General features: G+C 40.7%; 1 protein-coding gene across 6 annotated transcripts in view; it reads left to right on the forward strand.

Moving 5' to 3' along the window:
- The window catches only part of ROBO1 (roundabout guidance receptor 1), an 859,323-nt gene that overhangs the window by 524,608 nt on the left and 316,636 nt on the right, over positions 1-18,079 (forward strand). Inside the window, exon 1 of one of the 6 annotated variants that reach the window (XM_075197079.1) lies at positions 12,576-13,436. The exons of the other annotated variants lie outside the window; for them this stretch is intronic. Coding sequence (XP_075053180.1) covers positions 13,379-13,436 — 58 coding nt within the window. The 5' untranslated portion in view covers positions 12,576-13,378. Of the gene's footprint in view, positions 1-12,575; positions 13,437-18,079 lie in introns of those variants that run through there. 6 annotated transcript variants of the gene reach the window in all.

The following is an 18,079-nucleotide window of genomic DNA, read 5'->3' on the forward strand; positions in this document are numbered from 1 at the left end:
GCAAACAGATGTAAACCTAATGCTGAATAAAGCATGAACGTATATGTGACCTCTGTATTTTAACAGCTGGATCTGGCTACACACGAAGCCTTCCCTTACTAGTCGACATGTATCTGTTAATATGAAGGTAAACACACCAGAGCCAATGACATGACACTACATTGTCCGAGTAAACAGGACTCTCCTTGTCGAGTAATCAAGTACTTCCAGTCTTTATGGAAGAAATTAATAAGCTGCGGCAATTTTCTGCTTACGTGAAGTTTGTTTTCGTCTGTGACGGAGGCTCCTCGCACTTGTAGAGAGAAGTAAGAGAAGAATTATTGCTGAAGTTCATTCAGTAGCGAAAAATAACACAATTCTGAGGAGATGGAGCCACTCTATGTTGTATACATTATAACACTGATTTTGTTTTGTTAATTAATAAGGTTTACATTTGGCACGCCGTATTTTAAGAAGGACTAGCTTGTGGGCCAAGTCAAATATTTTGAATTTTAAAACAAAGAAAGCATTTTTTTATGAGGTTGGACTTTTATCGCCTGTGGCAATTGGACTTCACTTTTTCATAAATGTGCCCTCAAGTTCTTTAGTCAGGAGAAATAGACAATGCACCCCCTTGAAGCTAACCCATAATCAGATTTAAATAGTCATTTCAAAACAAAATCTAATTTTTATATGTGTGTCAGAAGTAGGTGCGTATATTCGCCTAATAGTTACTCTTTGAGGAAAGACTCTGACCCACCTAACTTCTCCCACCAGACTGTGCAGACATAATATCGGCATTGCTAATCCAAGCGCTTGCTCATAAATGAATGCATCTGCATGGAAATAGGTGCATGACGTCATTAAACAGGATTTGCACTATATTTTGGAATTTTCAGAAACGCGAGTGGGCGACCATCTCCTGCAGAGGAAAGTGCAACCAATGCTAATGCAACTATTTTACAGCTAGCTTCATCTGTGGAGTAAAGGTCCTATGTTCCTTTTACAAGAGGTAAATAAAACAAGAGCCTTGAAAGTAAACCTTTTTACCTGTCTGCACACACTAAACAGTATGTAAGTGACTAATATTGGAGAGGCTTTGAGGCTAGTTTATAAAACAAACAATATAAATGTACGTTTCAAACGTTGGCTTTCAGTTCTGACTTCCAAATGGAATTTTTTTTGTTAAAAATCACAAAAAATTATCTAAGGTCCGATATTTTACTAGATCCAGCAGCTCCAACAATGTCTGCAGCGGTCCAGTAATACTCCCCTCCATCCTGCTGCAGTCCAGTAATACTCCCATCCACCCTGCTGCAGTCCAGTAATACTCCCCTCCAGCCTGCTGCAGTCCAGCAATACTCCCCTCCATCCTGCTGCACTCCAGAAATACTCCACTCCATCCTGCTGCACTCCAGAAATACTCCCCTCCATCCTGCTGCAGTCCAGTAATACTCCCCTCCACCCTGCAGCGGTCCACTAATACTCCCCTCCATCCTGTTGCAGTCCAGTAATACTCCCCTCCACCCTGCTGCAGTCCAGCAATACTCCCCTCCATCCTGCTGCACTCCAGAAATACTCCACTCCATCCTGCTGCACTCCAGAAATACTCCCCTCCATCCTGCTGCAGTCCAGTAATACTCCCCTCCACCCTGCAGCGGTCCACTAATACTCCCCTCCATCCTGTTGCAGTCCAGTAATACTCCCCTCCACTCTGCTGCACTCCAGCAATACTCCCCTCCATCCTGCTGCAGTCCAGTAATAATCCCCTCCATCCTGCTGCAGTCCAGTAATACTCCCCTCCACCCTGCTGCAGTCCAGTAATACTCCCCTCCACCCTTCTGCAGTCCAGTAATACTCCGCTCTATCCTGCTGCAATCCAGCAATACTCCCCTCCATCCTGCTGCAGTCCAGTAATACTCCTCTCCATCCTGCTGCAGTCCAGTAATACTCCCCTCCACCCTGCTGCAGTCCAGCAATACTCCCTTCCATCCTGCTGCACTCCAGAAATACTCCCCTCCATCCTGCTGCACTCCAGAAATACTCCCCTCCATCCTGCTGCAGTCCAGTAATACTCCCCTCCACCCTGCAGCGGTCCAGTAATACTCCCCTCCATCCTGCTGCAGTCCAGTAATAATCCCCTCCATCCTGCTGCAGTCCAGCAATACTCCCCTCCACCCTTCTGCAGTCCAGTAATACTCCCCTCCATCCTGCAGCAGTCCAGCAATACTCCCCTCCATCCTGCTGCAGTCCAGTAATACTCCCCTCCACCCTGCTGCAGTCCAGTAATACTCCCCTCCACCCTGCTGCAGTCCAGTAATACTCCCCTCCATCCTGCTGCAGTCCAGCAATACTCCCCTCCATCCTGCTGCAGTCCAGTAATACTCCCCTCCACCCTGCTGCAGTCCAGCAATACTCCCCTCCACCCTTCTGCAGTCTAGTAATACTCTGCTCCATCCTGCTGCAGTCCAGCAATACTCCCCTCCATCCTGCTGCAGTCCAGTAATACTCCCCTCCACCCTGCTGCAGTCCAGTAATACTCCTCTCCATCATGCTGCAGTCCAGTAATACTCCCCTCCACTCTTCTGCAGTCCAGTAATACTCCCATCCATCCTGCTGCAGTCCAGTAATACTCCCCTCCACTCTGCTGCAGTCCAGTAATACTCCCCTCCACCCTGCTGCAGTCCAGTAATACTCCCCTCCAACCTTCTGCAGTCCAGTAATACTCTGCTCCATCTTGCTGCAGTCCAGTAATACTCCCCTGCACCCTGCAGCGGTCCAGTAATACTCCCCTCCATCCTGTTGCAGTCCAGTAATACTCCCCTCCACCCTGCTGCAGTCCAGCAATACTCCCCTCCATCCTGCTGCACTCCAGAAATACTCCCCTCCATCCTGCTGCAGTCCAGCAATACTCCCCTCCATCCTGCTGCGGTCCAGTAATACTCCTCTCCATCATGCTGCACTCCAGAAATACTCCCCTCCATCCTGCAGCAGTCCAGTAATACTCCCCTCCACCCTGCTGCAGTCCAGTAATACTCCCCTTCACCCTGCTGCAGTCCAGTAATACTCCCCTCCACCCTGCTGCAGTCCAGTAATACTCCCCTCCACCCTGCTGCAGTCCAGTAATACTCCCCTCCACCCTGTTGCAGTCCAGTAATACTCCCCTCCACCATGCTGCAGTCCAGTAATACTCCCCTCCACCCTGCTGCAGTCCAGTAATACTCCCCTCCATCTTGCAGCAGTCCAGCAATACTCCCCTCCATCCTGCTGCAGTCCAGTAATACTCCCCTCCACCCTGCTGCAGTCCAGTAATACTCCCCTCCACCCTTCTGCAGTCCAGTAATACTCCCCTCCACCCTGCTGCAGTCCAGTAATACTCCCCTCCACCCTGCTGCAGTCCAGTAATACTCCCCTCCATCTTGCAGCAGTCCAGCAATACTCCCCTCCATCCTGCTGCAGTCCAGTAATACTCCCCTCCACCCTGCTGCAGTCCAGTAATACTCCCCCCCACCCTGCTGCAGTCCAGTAATACTCCCCTCCACCCTGCTGCAGTCCAGTAATACTCCCCTCCATCTTGCTGCAGTCCAGTAATAATCCCCTCCACCCTGCTGCAGTCCAGTAATACTCCCCTCCATCTTGCTGCAGTCCAGTAATAATCCCCTCCACCCTGCTGCAGTCCAGTAATACTCCCCTCCACCCTGCTGCAGTCCAGTAATACTCCCCTCCATCTTGCTGCAGTCCAGTAATACTCCCCTCCATCCTGCTGTGGTCCAGCAATACTCCCCTCCTTCCTGCTGCAGTCCAGCAATAATTAAATGATTGCAGCAATAAAGTAAATATGTACCATTCATATATACATCTCCTGTCTTCTCCTGCACAGTTCTTAATGGTATCTGAGGGTGTCAATAAACCCTTTCCCACATCTAGGGCATCTTCTCTCACCTGCAGTTCTGACACACCACAAACTCGCTCCAGTGTATGATGGGAGAGCCCGGGACCAGCTCCCTTCTCTTCTGGGACCCCAGCTGTCACATCACCTCTCCTCTCTGTCTCCTGCTCTCACTCTCACTCTTTTCCTGCACTTTCCACTTCCTTAATCCTCTTTGTAAGAGACAGCCCTTCTTCTCCTCTAGCTTTGTAGCAGGCTTGTGGGCCTTATTGGCATAGTAACCAGCTTGAGTTGATCCCTTAACAGACACCCTGGATACACACTTTTTGCGAGGCTCACGTTCAGCACCTCACTTGCCCACCTCTGATGCCCCCTCTACAGTCATGGGGGGGGGGGTTATTTTAACATGGTACCGTGGCAGGGGCCATTACATTAGCATGTCATGTGATGGCAGACAGTGGAAAAAGAGAATGCTACTATGCAGACAGAGGGAATTCAAAGCCTCTCTACTTACTACATGATGTGTCATGTGACTGTGGTAGCCATGTGACAATTTAGCAGGGGTTGCTTACTGAAAAAAAGTTTAATTTATTCCATCAATTAGGTTGGGACATTCTTATATGTTAAAAAAAAACTTAGATTAATAAAGAAGTTGAAAATAAATCACACAAATACATCAGGTATGTTTCTAATGTTAGTTATTTAAACAAAAGGCTAAATAAAAGTGCTGTATCTTTAAAAAAATGCATGCATCTGAAATGGTGGTGAATTAGCATAATATTTGGTATTGTGACCCTATAAAGTATTATTCATCTCCATTCTTTCCATCTAATCCAATGCATACCAAATGGAAAGCTCGCCAGCTACACAATCCCTCTGGAAGAATAATGTATTGAGTTTCCACATGGGTACAAAGGAAAGGACGAGAACCTCACATCAATGTTAAAATGGATTTTCCTTTTGTTTTTCTTATAAAGGAGTAAGAGAATTAATATTTAAAAAACCCAGGAGAGCTGCCTATTGTTTGCATGTCACTCTCAGACACTAGTGGGAGACGGATCCAGCAGAAGCCGTACATGCAATTTCCTGAATAAACAATCATGACATATAGTACACTCAAAAGAGTTCATGTCATCTTTGTAGAGGGTGAATGAGGTTTGATCTGGAATACAATTGTATTTTAAAGCATGGACTTTGTATGCAGAATTTGTGCATAAATGCAAGGAAGACATAAACCGTCATTGAAACCTTCTATCTGCATTCCTAATAAGGGTAACTGAACCCTATGTATATGTAATACAATGTGCTGGCTTTTTAAATGAAAATAGAAAATACCGTAATAGTTTTAGTTCACGTGCCTTATTTTGGACTTTTAACACTACACCTTACCTTGTATGACACAACAACAAGGGATTGCCCAATCAGAGCATGGCTCTGGGTGCATATTAACATGTCAGGTACGGCCAGAGTTTCCATACAGATGAGCCAAAGTCTGTTCCGTACAATATTCTCCTCTTTGGCTGAAATCAGTGTGTTTCACAAGTAGAATGGGGACTTAAGGCCCTAATAGATAGATCTATAGATGGAATAGATTACCAGTGTTTTCAAAACTGTTGCACAAAACTGACCTGTGCTGAAATGGTGCGGTGTATGTGGCTAATGAGTCAAAGAAAGTTTTAATTAACCATTTTGTCCATGGTGCACTACATGTCCCAGCATGCACAGGTGTTTGGAAATTATGGTGCTTGCAGTACTACAAGCACCAGCATTCCGCTAGGACCTGTGGTGCACTAGGGAAAAATGTCACTAAAATGCACAAATATTGTTTAATAAAAAAGAACACTCATCTAGACCTCCCTCTTTTACTCTCTTCCTTTCTCACCTACATACACACTGGAACCGATGGAATCCTCTTCATCTGTGAATGTGAGAGGAAGAGATATGGCAAAGCTAGTGAGCATCTTGTACATTATTATGTACATAATCACATCTATACATTAAAGCACAAGCAGTCTAGTCTACCTCCTCGCCCTTCTCTGACACCATCAGGATTTTGTGGCAATTTAGCTCAGCTGGACTGCAATGAATTTATAATCGATGTCCGTTGATTGTTTTGGCTATTTTTAGTAAATATTTTGGTAAATCACAGACATGTGGGAGTGACAGTTTTATTCTAACTTTGATCTCCGCAAGAGGTAGAAATTTGGGGCGTAGATAAAACTTGGTGCTTGTTTTCAGGCTTCATGTAAATAGCGTTTTTTCAATGTATTTTTCATTCAATTATTCAAGGAGGATGCCCATGGTTGTGGATTCAAGTAGTATTTTCTCTCATCTCTGCATGATACTCTCTGTATCTGTTTGACATTAAATAAATATACAACATTCAGATTATTTGGAAGCGGTATCTTAAGTATGAATGTGAAGTATGTTTGTGAAATTTTAATAGTTGCTATCTTTGTGTTATCCTAATTCTGTATCTTTAAGAATGATACATTTTTGTTACTACTGCAAATTAAAGGGCCCAAATGTCCTTTGCAGAAGTTGAGGAGGTAACTTTTACGCCTTTCATTGTTACACAATTATTCAACAAGCTCAATAAAATCCCTCTAATTGGAAAACATTTTATTCAAGCAGATCTTGTCCAATGGAGAGTCTAAGACTGGGTACACACTGGAACGTTTTTGTCCAATAATCGGGCAAATCAGCCGGCGGTCGGGTTAGTGTGTATAGTGACATGATGGTCGAAAGTCGTTCCAAAGTGTTGATTGTCGGCTCATTTGGTTGGTCGTACCGTTTAATATTTTCCGACCAATCACCGACTGATCATGTAGTGTGTATGCTCTCATGCCCACGATCTCCATAGAGTTTACAGAGTCGGACTCTTTTCAGCCGATGCTAACAATGAATGTCCCGGTGAATAAATGTAGAGAGTGCTGTAGAAGGAATAATTCATTTGTTCGCTCTGAGACAGAATGTTTTGTTTCAGAGTCACAGAAGCTAACGAAATTCGTTAGGACATGTGGATAGCTATAACAAGGCGGTTTAATCAGTGTGATAAGAATGAATGAATGAATATTGTGCTGTCATTCTCTGAAGACTAGAGGACCAGATGAACGACCAGATGAAGAGCACAGATCTGAAGTCCTAGGTACAATGTTTGAGATAACACGTCGGTCGTAAAATTCTTCAGTGTGTACCTAGCCTAAGATTGGATGTAGGCAATGTCTCAAAAACACTGTTGTGCGCCAACCGTTCCTGATTGCAAATCCATGTGAACATAGGGTCATTGTAACAAATATCCAATGATATTAATCAGGCCTTACAATACTATATTAATATTTTTGGCGCCGGTGAGTAAGGCGTCTAAAGCGCTCGTTATAAGTGGCGGGACATAATATTGCATCTTTTCCAGCTGCAATAAAAATGCTATTAAAATTAGGCAGATACGCTTCTGAATCTGTAAAAGTGCTAGCTCTAAAAGGGTTAATTGTTTTACGGTGTGCAGCAACATTGATGCAACAAAGTACATAAACATTAACTGGTCCTGCTCACTGCCAAGTTCTATCATTGTTGCCAGTAGGGAAGAAGGGATCCGAGTGGTCATCTAATTATTAAATGTATCAACAATGTAGAAACCACTCATGTAGGTCCCTTACCCACTGACGTTGTGTTAAACACCAGTGACATCTCATGTCAAACCTGGTCAGTTTGACATGTGATGGCTAATGAGCACTTGTGGTCAGGGGGAGAAGAAAGGTGTTTTTTGGAAGACACTCTCATCCCAAATGGTGTGAACGACGTACATAGTGCAGAATGTGTCAGAAAAAAATGTGCCACAACACAAACACTAACAAGCACAAGTGCGAATGCTAGTAGGTGTTTAGTTTTTGAACCAATGGGTTCCATTACCTTATACATGGTTTTACTAGTCTTAAAAAAATTAGTACAAGCATGTATTTTGCCCTTCGATTTTTGAAGCAAGATTTTTTTTTTAATGAATTTCCTACAAAAATTCTGTAACCTGAGGCAGTGGCCTCATTTTGTGTCATTAGAAGCACATCTCTGTAAGTGGAAATAGCGTACATGCACCATTTGTGTTTTGTACATATAAGGATTCTGGGAGGAAAGCAATACTGTAATACTGTCTTAGCAAAGTCAAACTATTCAAATCCAGTGTATAGTTCTATACTTAGAATCTTCTGCTACTTCACTGTACTAAGACTATGTACACACTACAGTATTTTCAGTGTTTTGGGTCACATGGACGATAAACGACCATTCGGCCCGATATCGCCTTAGTGTGTACAGTGAAATGATGACCGATGGTCATTCCAAAGTCACTGAAATCATTGATCGAAATTTTCACACGTCGTTCCAATTCTGCAGTGTGTATGCACTCTGCAGAATTGGAACGACAGATCAGCGAAGGAACGGTGTCAGGCACACATATCTTGTAATGCAGGCTGAGAGCATGGGGGTGGATAGCTGCTGAGCGACGGTCTGACAGCCAGCCGACGATATTGACAGATGAAGAGCACAGATCTGAAGGTAATTGTGTACAGCGTGCATACATGATCGTCGTGCTGATTGGGATTTTTTTTTCTTGACGTTTGTAAATCGCTAATTGCTTATTTTTACTATAGTCTGTACCTATCCTAACACATAATGCATATCACTTTCACTATCAGCATAACAAATATTGATTCGCAACATGAATCTAGGCAGCACAGGTCTTATGCTCCCGTCAGATCACACACCCAAAATAACATTGATGACATAAATATATGATTAAAGATACTGCAATACACAGAAAGAGATTCAGACAGAAGTAAATATATGGATTATTTTTGTATGTCCAGACAGACTTTTCTTTGGAGAGTACCTGAAGTGCTACAAAGTTTCAGATATGCTCCTAATATGCCTCTTTGTTCACTTTAAAGCAATTCTAAAATATAAAGCTTAAAAACGTCTATGATCATTTTTATTTCTAGAACATGGCAGGTACAGGCATAAAAGCAGGACTGCCTCATTCCACTCCATTGGACTTCACTAGGCATGGGGAGGTGCTTAAATGTTTTTAAAAATAGATAAAAAAAAGTCTACAAGGAACATAAAAGTACAAACGCGAAAACACATTTTAATGCAACACAGAGAAGATACAATAGAAAATTTCAGCAAGTATTCGTAGTAAATTATTCTGCCTTGAAGAAATTGCATAGAATTACATTTCTCAAAGTTCATCCCTAGCCCCTACCAGAATGGCAGCCACTGCTGGTGATTTATTAGATTTTCGCCATTGTTTTATTGGTAAACAATTTGTCACCATCAATCAATAAAAAACAATAAATCTACCAACTAATAAAGCTTAATTGCCAAAATACTTTAAATTAAAAATGGAATATCTGACATAGTCAGGGGTTATAGGCTTAAAGCCAAAACAAAGATCCAATACCCATCTTTTTGCTTAATCAGATCATAAACCTGTTATCCTCATATCGTAAGCCTCTGACACTTCTCCATATCCTATGTGCTAAATCAGGGATCTACAAGCCTTGGTGCAGGGCTACAGATATGTTTTAGAAGCTGCGGCCGCCCAGTAAACCTCCACAGCCTTTATCATGAAAAATAATTATTTTTTAATAACACCCAGCCAGCCTGTATGTACTCAGAATTTATTTATTCCCCTCTTCAAAACCCAACGTCATCCACATTTTACAAACTGAAGGTTCAACTGGCCTTCTTCGCAGATGCTCCATTGTATTTCCCAAATAAGTTGTTCTTTAGCCTAATGTTTGGGATGCCAGAATAAATAATATCTAAGTGGCAAGTGGCTGTAAATGCCAGTGGTTCATTTGGATGAAGATAGCACTATCGTTTATAGCACTGAAACTGTCAGAAATAAAAGACCACGTTTACTGTGCTGTGGGTTTCTCTGGGTTGTGATCAGGCCACAAGACGTCTTCTTGGACCACTAATAAAAGAAGCATTGCTTGCTTGGTTTCAACTCTGTATTGCAGTTATGGCCATTAAATAACAAACAAATGTAAATAAATTAAAGGGTATTTCCAGCGTAGATTCATTTATTACAAATTACAATGGGTGGAGAGAAAGCCAACTATTTAAAAATAAGTTGTATTTATGAATTTGGTTTCAAATACATTTTTTTAAACACAATCTTCCTGAAACAGGGGCATCACATCAATACTCTGTGCTGTTGTGGGACCCTGCTCCTTCTACTATCTAAGTCTCAGTCTGTGGCTTCCTGCTTCCCCATCTCTTGCAGCCCTATCCTTACTCAATCATACCCATAGACCGGTTACCGCCTTCCAACTGATCAGCACATTCACCTTCTGCTAAGATGAACATTCTGATGATCTGATTGGCTATAGGTTGTTCTATCCCCGCCCACTCCAATACTGAAGACATCCCAGACAGGCAGCGGATGACAATTGAAAAAATAAGGTTCAGTGACTCCAGTCAATCACACAATAAAAAGTATATGTTTACCTTGCCTTGTCTCAGCAGCTTTCCACCGCGGTGAGCATGTCATGGCCGACAGGTGCTCCTACATTGTAACTATGGCATCTGTCAGTCATGGCAAACTACTTTTTTTAATGGCTGCTCCCCACACTAATTAGATATACTATTTCTTAAGCCACCAATGAATTGCATGATGTATATGGGATGGTTTGTTAATGCACAGGTTACAGAAACTGTTCCTAAGCCGAGTGCTGTGCTAATAATAGTGATGAAAAAATGTTCTTTATTAAAAATCCATTTGCACTGACCAGCAGCCCTTCAATATGTTCTTACTTATCTTATCTGATTAAGCTGTCTTTTTCATATCGCTCAGCTTGGAGGGAAGACAGTGTTCACCAGTTGTGGGGTCACTAGTGACACGCAGACTACTTGTGTTAGTTTGCAGGAAATCATATGAAACACATTACGCGTTTCACACCAGTCTCTGACAAAGATGATTGTCTTGTATTGTGGTAATAGATCCAAGTCTGTCAACAAACACAACACTACATTGTGGATTATTTGTTGTCATTAGTATATTTACCTGTGCAGAAATTAGCAATATATAAATAATAATCTGTGTGTCATTGTACATGGGTATATATGTATGCCCATATTATAGATAAATGTATGTAATAATGTAATACGTATATATTTTAACATTTGTGCAGTGAATTATGCTAATAATTACAATGATCAAATATGCAAATGTAAAGGAAAATCAAAACTCACAACAATTGACAATACATGATTGCAATATACAAGGATACAGATTTGGGACCTGGTGTAAAATTGTCAAATATACATACTATTAGCTTTATAAAGCCCCCATTAAATACCTGTCTCCTACCCTTCCAGACAATATGCTTGAACTGGGGCTGCCCTGAAAATAGTCTCTGTGTATTAAGAATCCAACCAGCACTATATTTACATTGTCATTTGCTTTACCACTATTACTATTTTTAGACATTTTTTATACAATTTCAATACAATTTTTCACATTATTTTTATACCAATTTTGTTATTTAAATATAGTTTTACACAATCCTGGTCACTGATAACCCTTAATCACCTGCAGTGATACTTTTTAACTTCCAAGACCTTTTATGTTTGCACAACAGAATGCCTGTGTTTTGTTATGTCTACTGTTGTCTTTTATTTATTTGTTTTGTACTTTTTTAAAGAAGTTGTAGTAAAGTTAACAAAAAAAAAAACTATATTACAAAACATACTGCTAGATTAATTGGTTTCTATCAAAATAAACCCTAGTGTGTGTGTGTGTGTGTGTGTTCGATAGAGAACTTAGTCTGTAAGATCCGATCGGGTAGGGACTGATGCAAGCCAGTAAACATTATCTGTAAAGTGCTGTGTAATATGTAGGCACTATATAAATAGAGGATAATAGGACAATAATAACAACAGTAATAAATATATGTAAACATGATGTAGATGACATGATGATATATATATATATATATATATATATATATATATATATATATATAAATCCTGCTATAGATTGCAAGCAGTACCCTTCTTTATTGATTTTTCTGTCTATTAATACCTAGCTTTATGACTGTGTATGCCCTCAAATGTAGAGTGTTATATATATATATATATATATATATATATATATATATATAAACAAACATAGATCCTCTGTACTCACCATGTACAGACTGGGGTGCAAGAGGGGGTTGCCCACATTGTATAGGCAAGAAAACAGGGATACTCTGCACTCTCCAAACACATAATTAAAAAAAAACAGGGAATGTCAGTCCCGCATAATGCAATATATGTTAAGCTGATCAACTCACACCAAAGTCTTCCCATTGCAACATGTGAAACTAACATTCCCTGTGTTTAATATAGAACAGTACTTAGTACAGCATTAATTATGTGTTTGGAGAGTGCAGAGTATCCCTGTTTTTATATATATATATATATATATATATATATATATATATATATATATATATATATATATATATATATATGTGTATATATCAGTGTAGATAGATAGATAGATAGGTAGATAGATCTGTATGTATATCCCAATAATAATACCATACCTAGGAAAGTAAAGGCAGTAGTAGTAGTAGTATAGACAGTAGATGGCAGCAACGAGCCTGGATCTAAAGCCTGGAGGGTTACATGTGTAACAAACAACAAAAGAGCAGGAGAATTGAAGGCGGCCCCTTTAAGCAGAGTTGCTGCTGCTGAGCTCCACGCATCGCCTCTGTAGAATGAAATGGGGATCTGCTCCGGTCAGAGCAGGAGACAGGAGGGATAACCGGGACTCTGCAAACTTCACAACAAGAACCAGCCCCAGCAGAGGAAGCGCAGGAGGACTGGCAGCAGCATCCCCTCTGACTGCCCCCAGCTCCTGCCTGGCTGTGTACAGAAGAAGAAGAAGTACAGGAGGATTTTAGAAGTTGCTCTTGTATCACAGCCCAGCTCCTCTGAGTGATGGAGATAAATACATGTGTGATTTCCTTGCTGGGATAAATTACAGCCTTGGCAGAGAAAGAGGTGGCATCCAGACTTCAATCACAGGAGTAGTTGGCTATTTCCATGTGCTGAGGTTTTCCCTTTATAGCTTTATCCCTTGGCTGATGAGCTCTCAGGCTCCACCACAGTCTGAAGTTGGGACCAGCCGGCTGGGAAGCTCAGCAGCCGGAGACTGGAGCTCACACTTTCCTTTGGAGAGTATTTCATGGTGACAGCAAGAAGTGTGGAGGACTCTTCCCCTTCCCTTAGACCCACCAAGGGGGTATATATATTTCTGGAAGTTACCCTCTGCTGCTGAGGACAACCTCCCGGCCACCTCTGCCCCCCTGCACTTGGATTTAAAACGATCGCGGGAAACGTTGCTTATATTAAGCTTACTGGATTTACAATTCTCTCACAAGGATTTCTTGGTCGTAGGGTTCTAAACCATTTTTGGGTTTTCTGTGGCAGGAGAATAATCTCAGGCAACACTTGAGGACCATGATTGCAGCGTTTGTTCACTTTTGTCTGCTTTGTGGAATAATATGCATCTCATCAGGTAAGAGAGCTAAAGAGATATACTGGATATATATATATATATATATATATATATATATATATATATATATATATATATATATACACACACACACACACACACACACACACACAGTTGTGTTTGCTGCATGTGGATATTATTTAACTAGTCCTCAGCTTTTTTATATCACTATCAGTAAACTGTTTTATGCATTGCAATATCCAATCCATTAACACCTTATTTGCTTATAGAAATGTAATTGGTCTACTGCAGGACCTCTTGATGCAAAAGTGTAACTATTACAGGGGCAGAGGAAAAGCTTCTACTGGGGCTCCCCTGACAATGGCCCACACTTGGACGTTAAATGGGGACCTCTACAAAGATTTGCTAGGTGGCCCACTGAAGTATAATTATGCCCTTGTCTAGAAGTGTCATTTTGTAAAGTAGAAAACTGACAGCCCTGTCTTCAGAGAGGTTCAGCAGCAGCCACATGTTTGTAGTGCTGCCTTTTTGATTGAGAAATGACTTCACAAAGATTTCCAAGATCATTAGGATCACACCAGAGGGGAGGGAGAGAGGCCAATTGAATTGAACCCTTCTAAAGCTCCCAAACTTCTCTAGTAAGGTGCTTTGGATGCCCAATTTATCAAAGTCCCTGGAGCATTCATGTTAGTGTCATAATCCTATAATCAGCCTAATTACACACTCAAAATGTTGGTTGGAGAAATGTTAATGAGATCCCACTCCTGGTTATTTGTGCATTATTATAGAACCACTCCTGCAGCAGCCAACGCTGTTCTACTAGCTAACGTCAGGACTTCAATTCAGGGTTATCTGCACAGTTAAAATGTAAAATTGAATTTCTGTGCCTGCTCTGAAAGCTTGGAAGGACTGTGGCTGAGATGAAATATTTCTGGGGTGCGGTAAAATAAACCTTCTTGTTAGAAATTAGTCAAATTATTAAAGAAAATGGGGCTCAGTCCGGAGTGACTGTTGGCTCCCCTCCTGATCATGGTGAATGCCTTGAATGAGAAGTTGAAGCTCTTTTGGAGCTCTGTAAGAAAACAAACTTGAATTGACAACCTGGATGCTCCCCCTTTGTCATCCCAACAACAGGGAAAAGAGTTTCAAGCAACAAGTTAGTTTTCTTTAGTGTTTGATGTAGCCCAAGGTTGTAATTAGAGCGCATTACAAGGGGCCAACAAGAACCCACCCTGCTAACTCACAGCTTTAGAAAGAGATAAGACTTGGAGTAGACCTCATGGTAATCCTATATAAAAAAAAAAAACAGGAAAGGAGAGCTCATATGACAGATATATAATATCCCCTGGATGTATGGTGATTGACAATTTAAAATAAAAAAATGTTTTCTCCGGAACTGAGCCTAAACTTTAAAGAAGTTGGAAAAGTGCTGTGTCGTTGGGGTATTAACTTTTTTTTTTTTTTTGGAACAGTTTAGAAAGGAGAGCATGTCTTTTGCTGTAAAGTAGAACTTCCAAATTTGAGTCAGTTATTCACCTTTTGATTAATAATGAAGCTTGCTGATTACACTGATATGAAGCACAATATTAGATTATTGAACTTGGTGGAGAAGCCGTTATAAAGTGATGTGCACATTGATTGAGCACTTTCCTTCTTTGGCGTAAATGGTTCAATATGATGAACCAAGAAATGTACTAAACAAGTAGACACAATGGACCCCAGAGCACATCATCACTGTATGTGAATAGTAACAGGATGGCATTAAGTGTGAGAAGTGTCATTAATGCACAGTGAGAATGTGGATATATATATATATATATATATATATATATATATATATATATATATATATATATATCTTAGTGGGAACATACTGTAAATATACTGTAAAATAAAAGGATAGTGGAAATAAGGGAACAGTTTTGTTACCATATAAAAACAATGGGCCACGGGCTGGGTACATTGATACAGCTCTGGGACTAACAGTTTCAGCTTTAAACAAAACAAGTTGCTCATATCAAGGTGTGACACCTTCGCTGATAGTTATATATTCCAAAAGTTATATATTCAAAATAAGTCATGTGACACAAGTGATATCAAAACCCCCATATATAAGGTTATATTTTACTGGAGTGAAAACACTACTTTCAAAATACAAGAACATATTATCTTCATGCTTTTTTAGATATATAATACTTTGAGGGGAGCACCCTCTACTGTAAAAATATAAGGATATTATGAATCACAGAGGAGTTCCGTGCCCATATCAATGTTGAATCATGGAACTCTAAGCTGATATCCATTTCATTTTACTGTAAAGGGTAGATTATTCCTTATAATACACCGGTTTCAGTCGAAAACAAAACAAGCAGCTTGTACAAGGTGATCCTTACATCCAGGTGTGTTACCTGCACTGACAGTCATACATTCTATCACGGAACACTGACAGTCATACATTCTATCACGGAACACTGTACATTCTATCACGGAACACTTATAAAGTAAGTCATGTGATCCAAGCGGGATCAGGTTTGATAGACATGGCCACAGACACGGTATTATCAATCTCTCTTGTCTTTTCTGTGTGAGACGCTGTAGACACTTTACTAGCTGAGTACACCGCCCAATGTGCACTCATGTTTATGTGATTAATCCTCTGGGCCCAAATCTTCTTGTTACTTGTCCAAAATTGCTTCAGAGTTAGGCAATCCTAACTAGCAGGGCATGCTGTTACCTGTAGTTCCACAGTGATTCATGCCTCATAAGTTACATAACCCTTGTATGTTTACGGATAAGCTAGTTTCGCCTTTGTAAACTCAATGGGCCTGATTCTTTAAGTAAGGCAACAAATATGAGTAAGTTTTCTCCTGGACAAACCCATGTAATGCAAGGGGTGCAAATTAGTTTATTATTTTGCACATAAGTTAAATACTGACTGTTTTTTTCATGTAGCACACAAATACTTGGTAGCTTTATCTGTACACTGAAGTTTAAAGTTGATCTAGGACATGCCCTACCCCAAATAAAAATCTGTCCCCGCATTTTAAATTTACCTCCCCTCTCATAGTTTTGCCCCATTGCAAAGTTACTGTTTTTTTTTGCTTAACTTTCCTTAATGAATCAGGCCCAATATATCCATCATGTTTGCTTTTATTATTTTATCCTTATTGTTGTATTTACTAGGTATATATATTATGCTGCTTTTTAGATTCATTTGTCCCACAGGTCTACCATAATACAGCCCTTTGTCTGTGCCTCTGTTTACCCTAACTTCTAATCTTAAGTGTTCTTCCTGGGTCATTTGAAATGTTAGGAAGTATAGCAGAGCAATTTGAAAACTATTGGCCATTATTGGTCCATTATATGCACATGTGTGTATGTGTTGTGTATGTGGATGCCAGCAAATGACCCCAAATGTGACACTCAGGATCTATCTGTTTTTTCCCTCTCCTACTGGAATGTGTAATTAAGTAACCTGGAAGAAATAAATAACTTTTTCTTACTTGTACCTTTTGTACTCTGGCTAATTTATTGTAGTGGATTAGCCACCAAAAAGATATAGATCACTCTCTGTGTTAAAGTTTATTTGCATGTTTAAAGACAATTGTCAGGGTGATGTATGGAGGAAGGAGAGATTACACTGGAGGTAAGGGATTTCGGGGCCATTAGTTAGTGTTTGAGTTACTGACTGGTGAATGTTATCAGGACATCTAAGTTTGTGTGGCTAGGGTTAATGTTCGCAATCTGCGCCTTACAACACTATAAGGTCATACACTAGAAGAGGTGTAGGCAATCAGTAGTAGGCAATCTGCCGGCCACAGGCATGCTGGGACTTGTAGTTCCACAACAGCTAGAATGTCGCAGGGTACCTAAGCCTGCTGGAGCTTGAACTTCCGCAGGTTGCTTAAGCCTCCTGGTACTTGTAGTTCTACAAATAGGGAGCTACAGGTTGCCTAAGCCTGCTGGTAATTGTGGTTCCACAAATAATGAGCTACAGGTTGCCTAAGCCTGCTGGTAATTGTGGTTCCACAAATAATGAGCTACAGGTTGCCTAAGCCTGCTGTTACTGTTAGTTCCACAACTCAGGATCTATAGGTTGTTCAGGCCTACTGAGACTTATGTTTCCACAGCCACTAGAAAACCACGGGCTGCTTACCTCTGCATTACATCTACACTACTTCTACTTCTGCAGCTACATTACTACATCTGCTTATAATTTACCTTTGATTACGTATGTTAAATGTATAGAGATTCAGTAGTCTTTATATGGGGAGGGCAGTTTCTTTTTAACATATTTATTTTGTTTTCTGTTTTAGCTTTTTTTATCTCCCCACTGCATGTTTTGTTGCTAAAGAAGAAATCATCTAAAGTGGCAGAGAAGTATATTCTGTATGTGATGTGAAGGACCTCTGCCACTTACTGGGCTTAGTGTACATTTACATTGCTTATTGTCTGCTTTCAATGCCATCTATTTATATGCAAGGTTGAAGGACATATAAGAAAAACATTTTTCTTGTGCAGATGGAATTGTTGCATGGTGTGGTATAATTGCAGGAATGGGATCTGACTCCCAATGCAGGTATTGTGCACCCTGAGAGTGCTGGGCTATTTCCAACAAGGTCAACGTTCTCATTTTATCCTGATATTTATTTATTCTGTATTCAAACGAAGCAAGTGCTCTG

The sequence above is a fragment of the Mixophyes fleayi genome, chromosome 2 (genome assembly GCF_038048845.1).
Source record: "Mixophyes fleayi isolate aMixFle1 chromosome 2, aMixFle1.hap1, whole genome shotgun sequence".
In the NCBI taxonomy this organism is placed as follows: Eukaryota; Metazoa; Chordata; class Amphibia; order Anura; family Limnodynastidae; genus Mixophyes; species Mixophyes fleayi.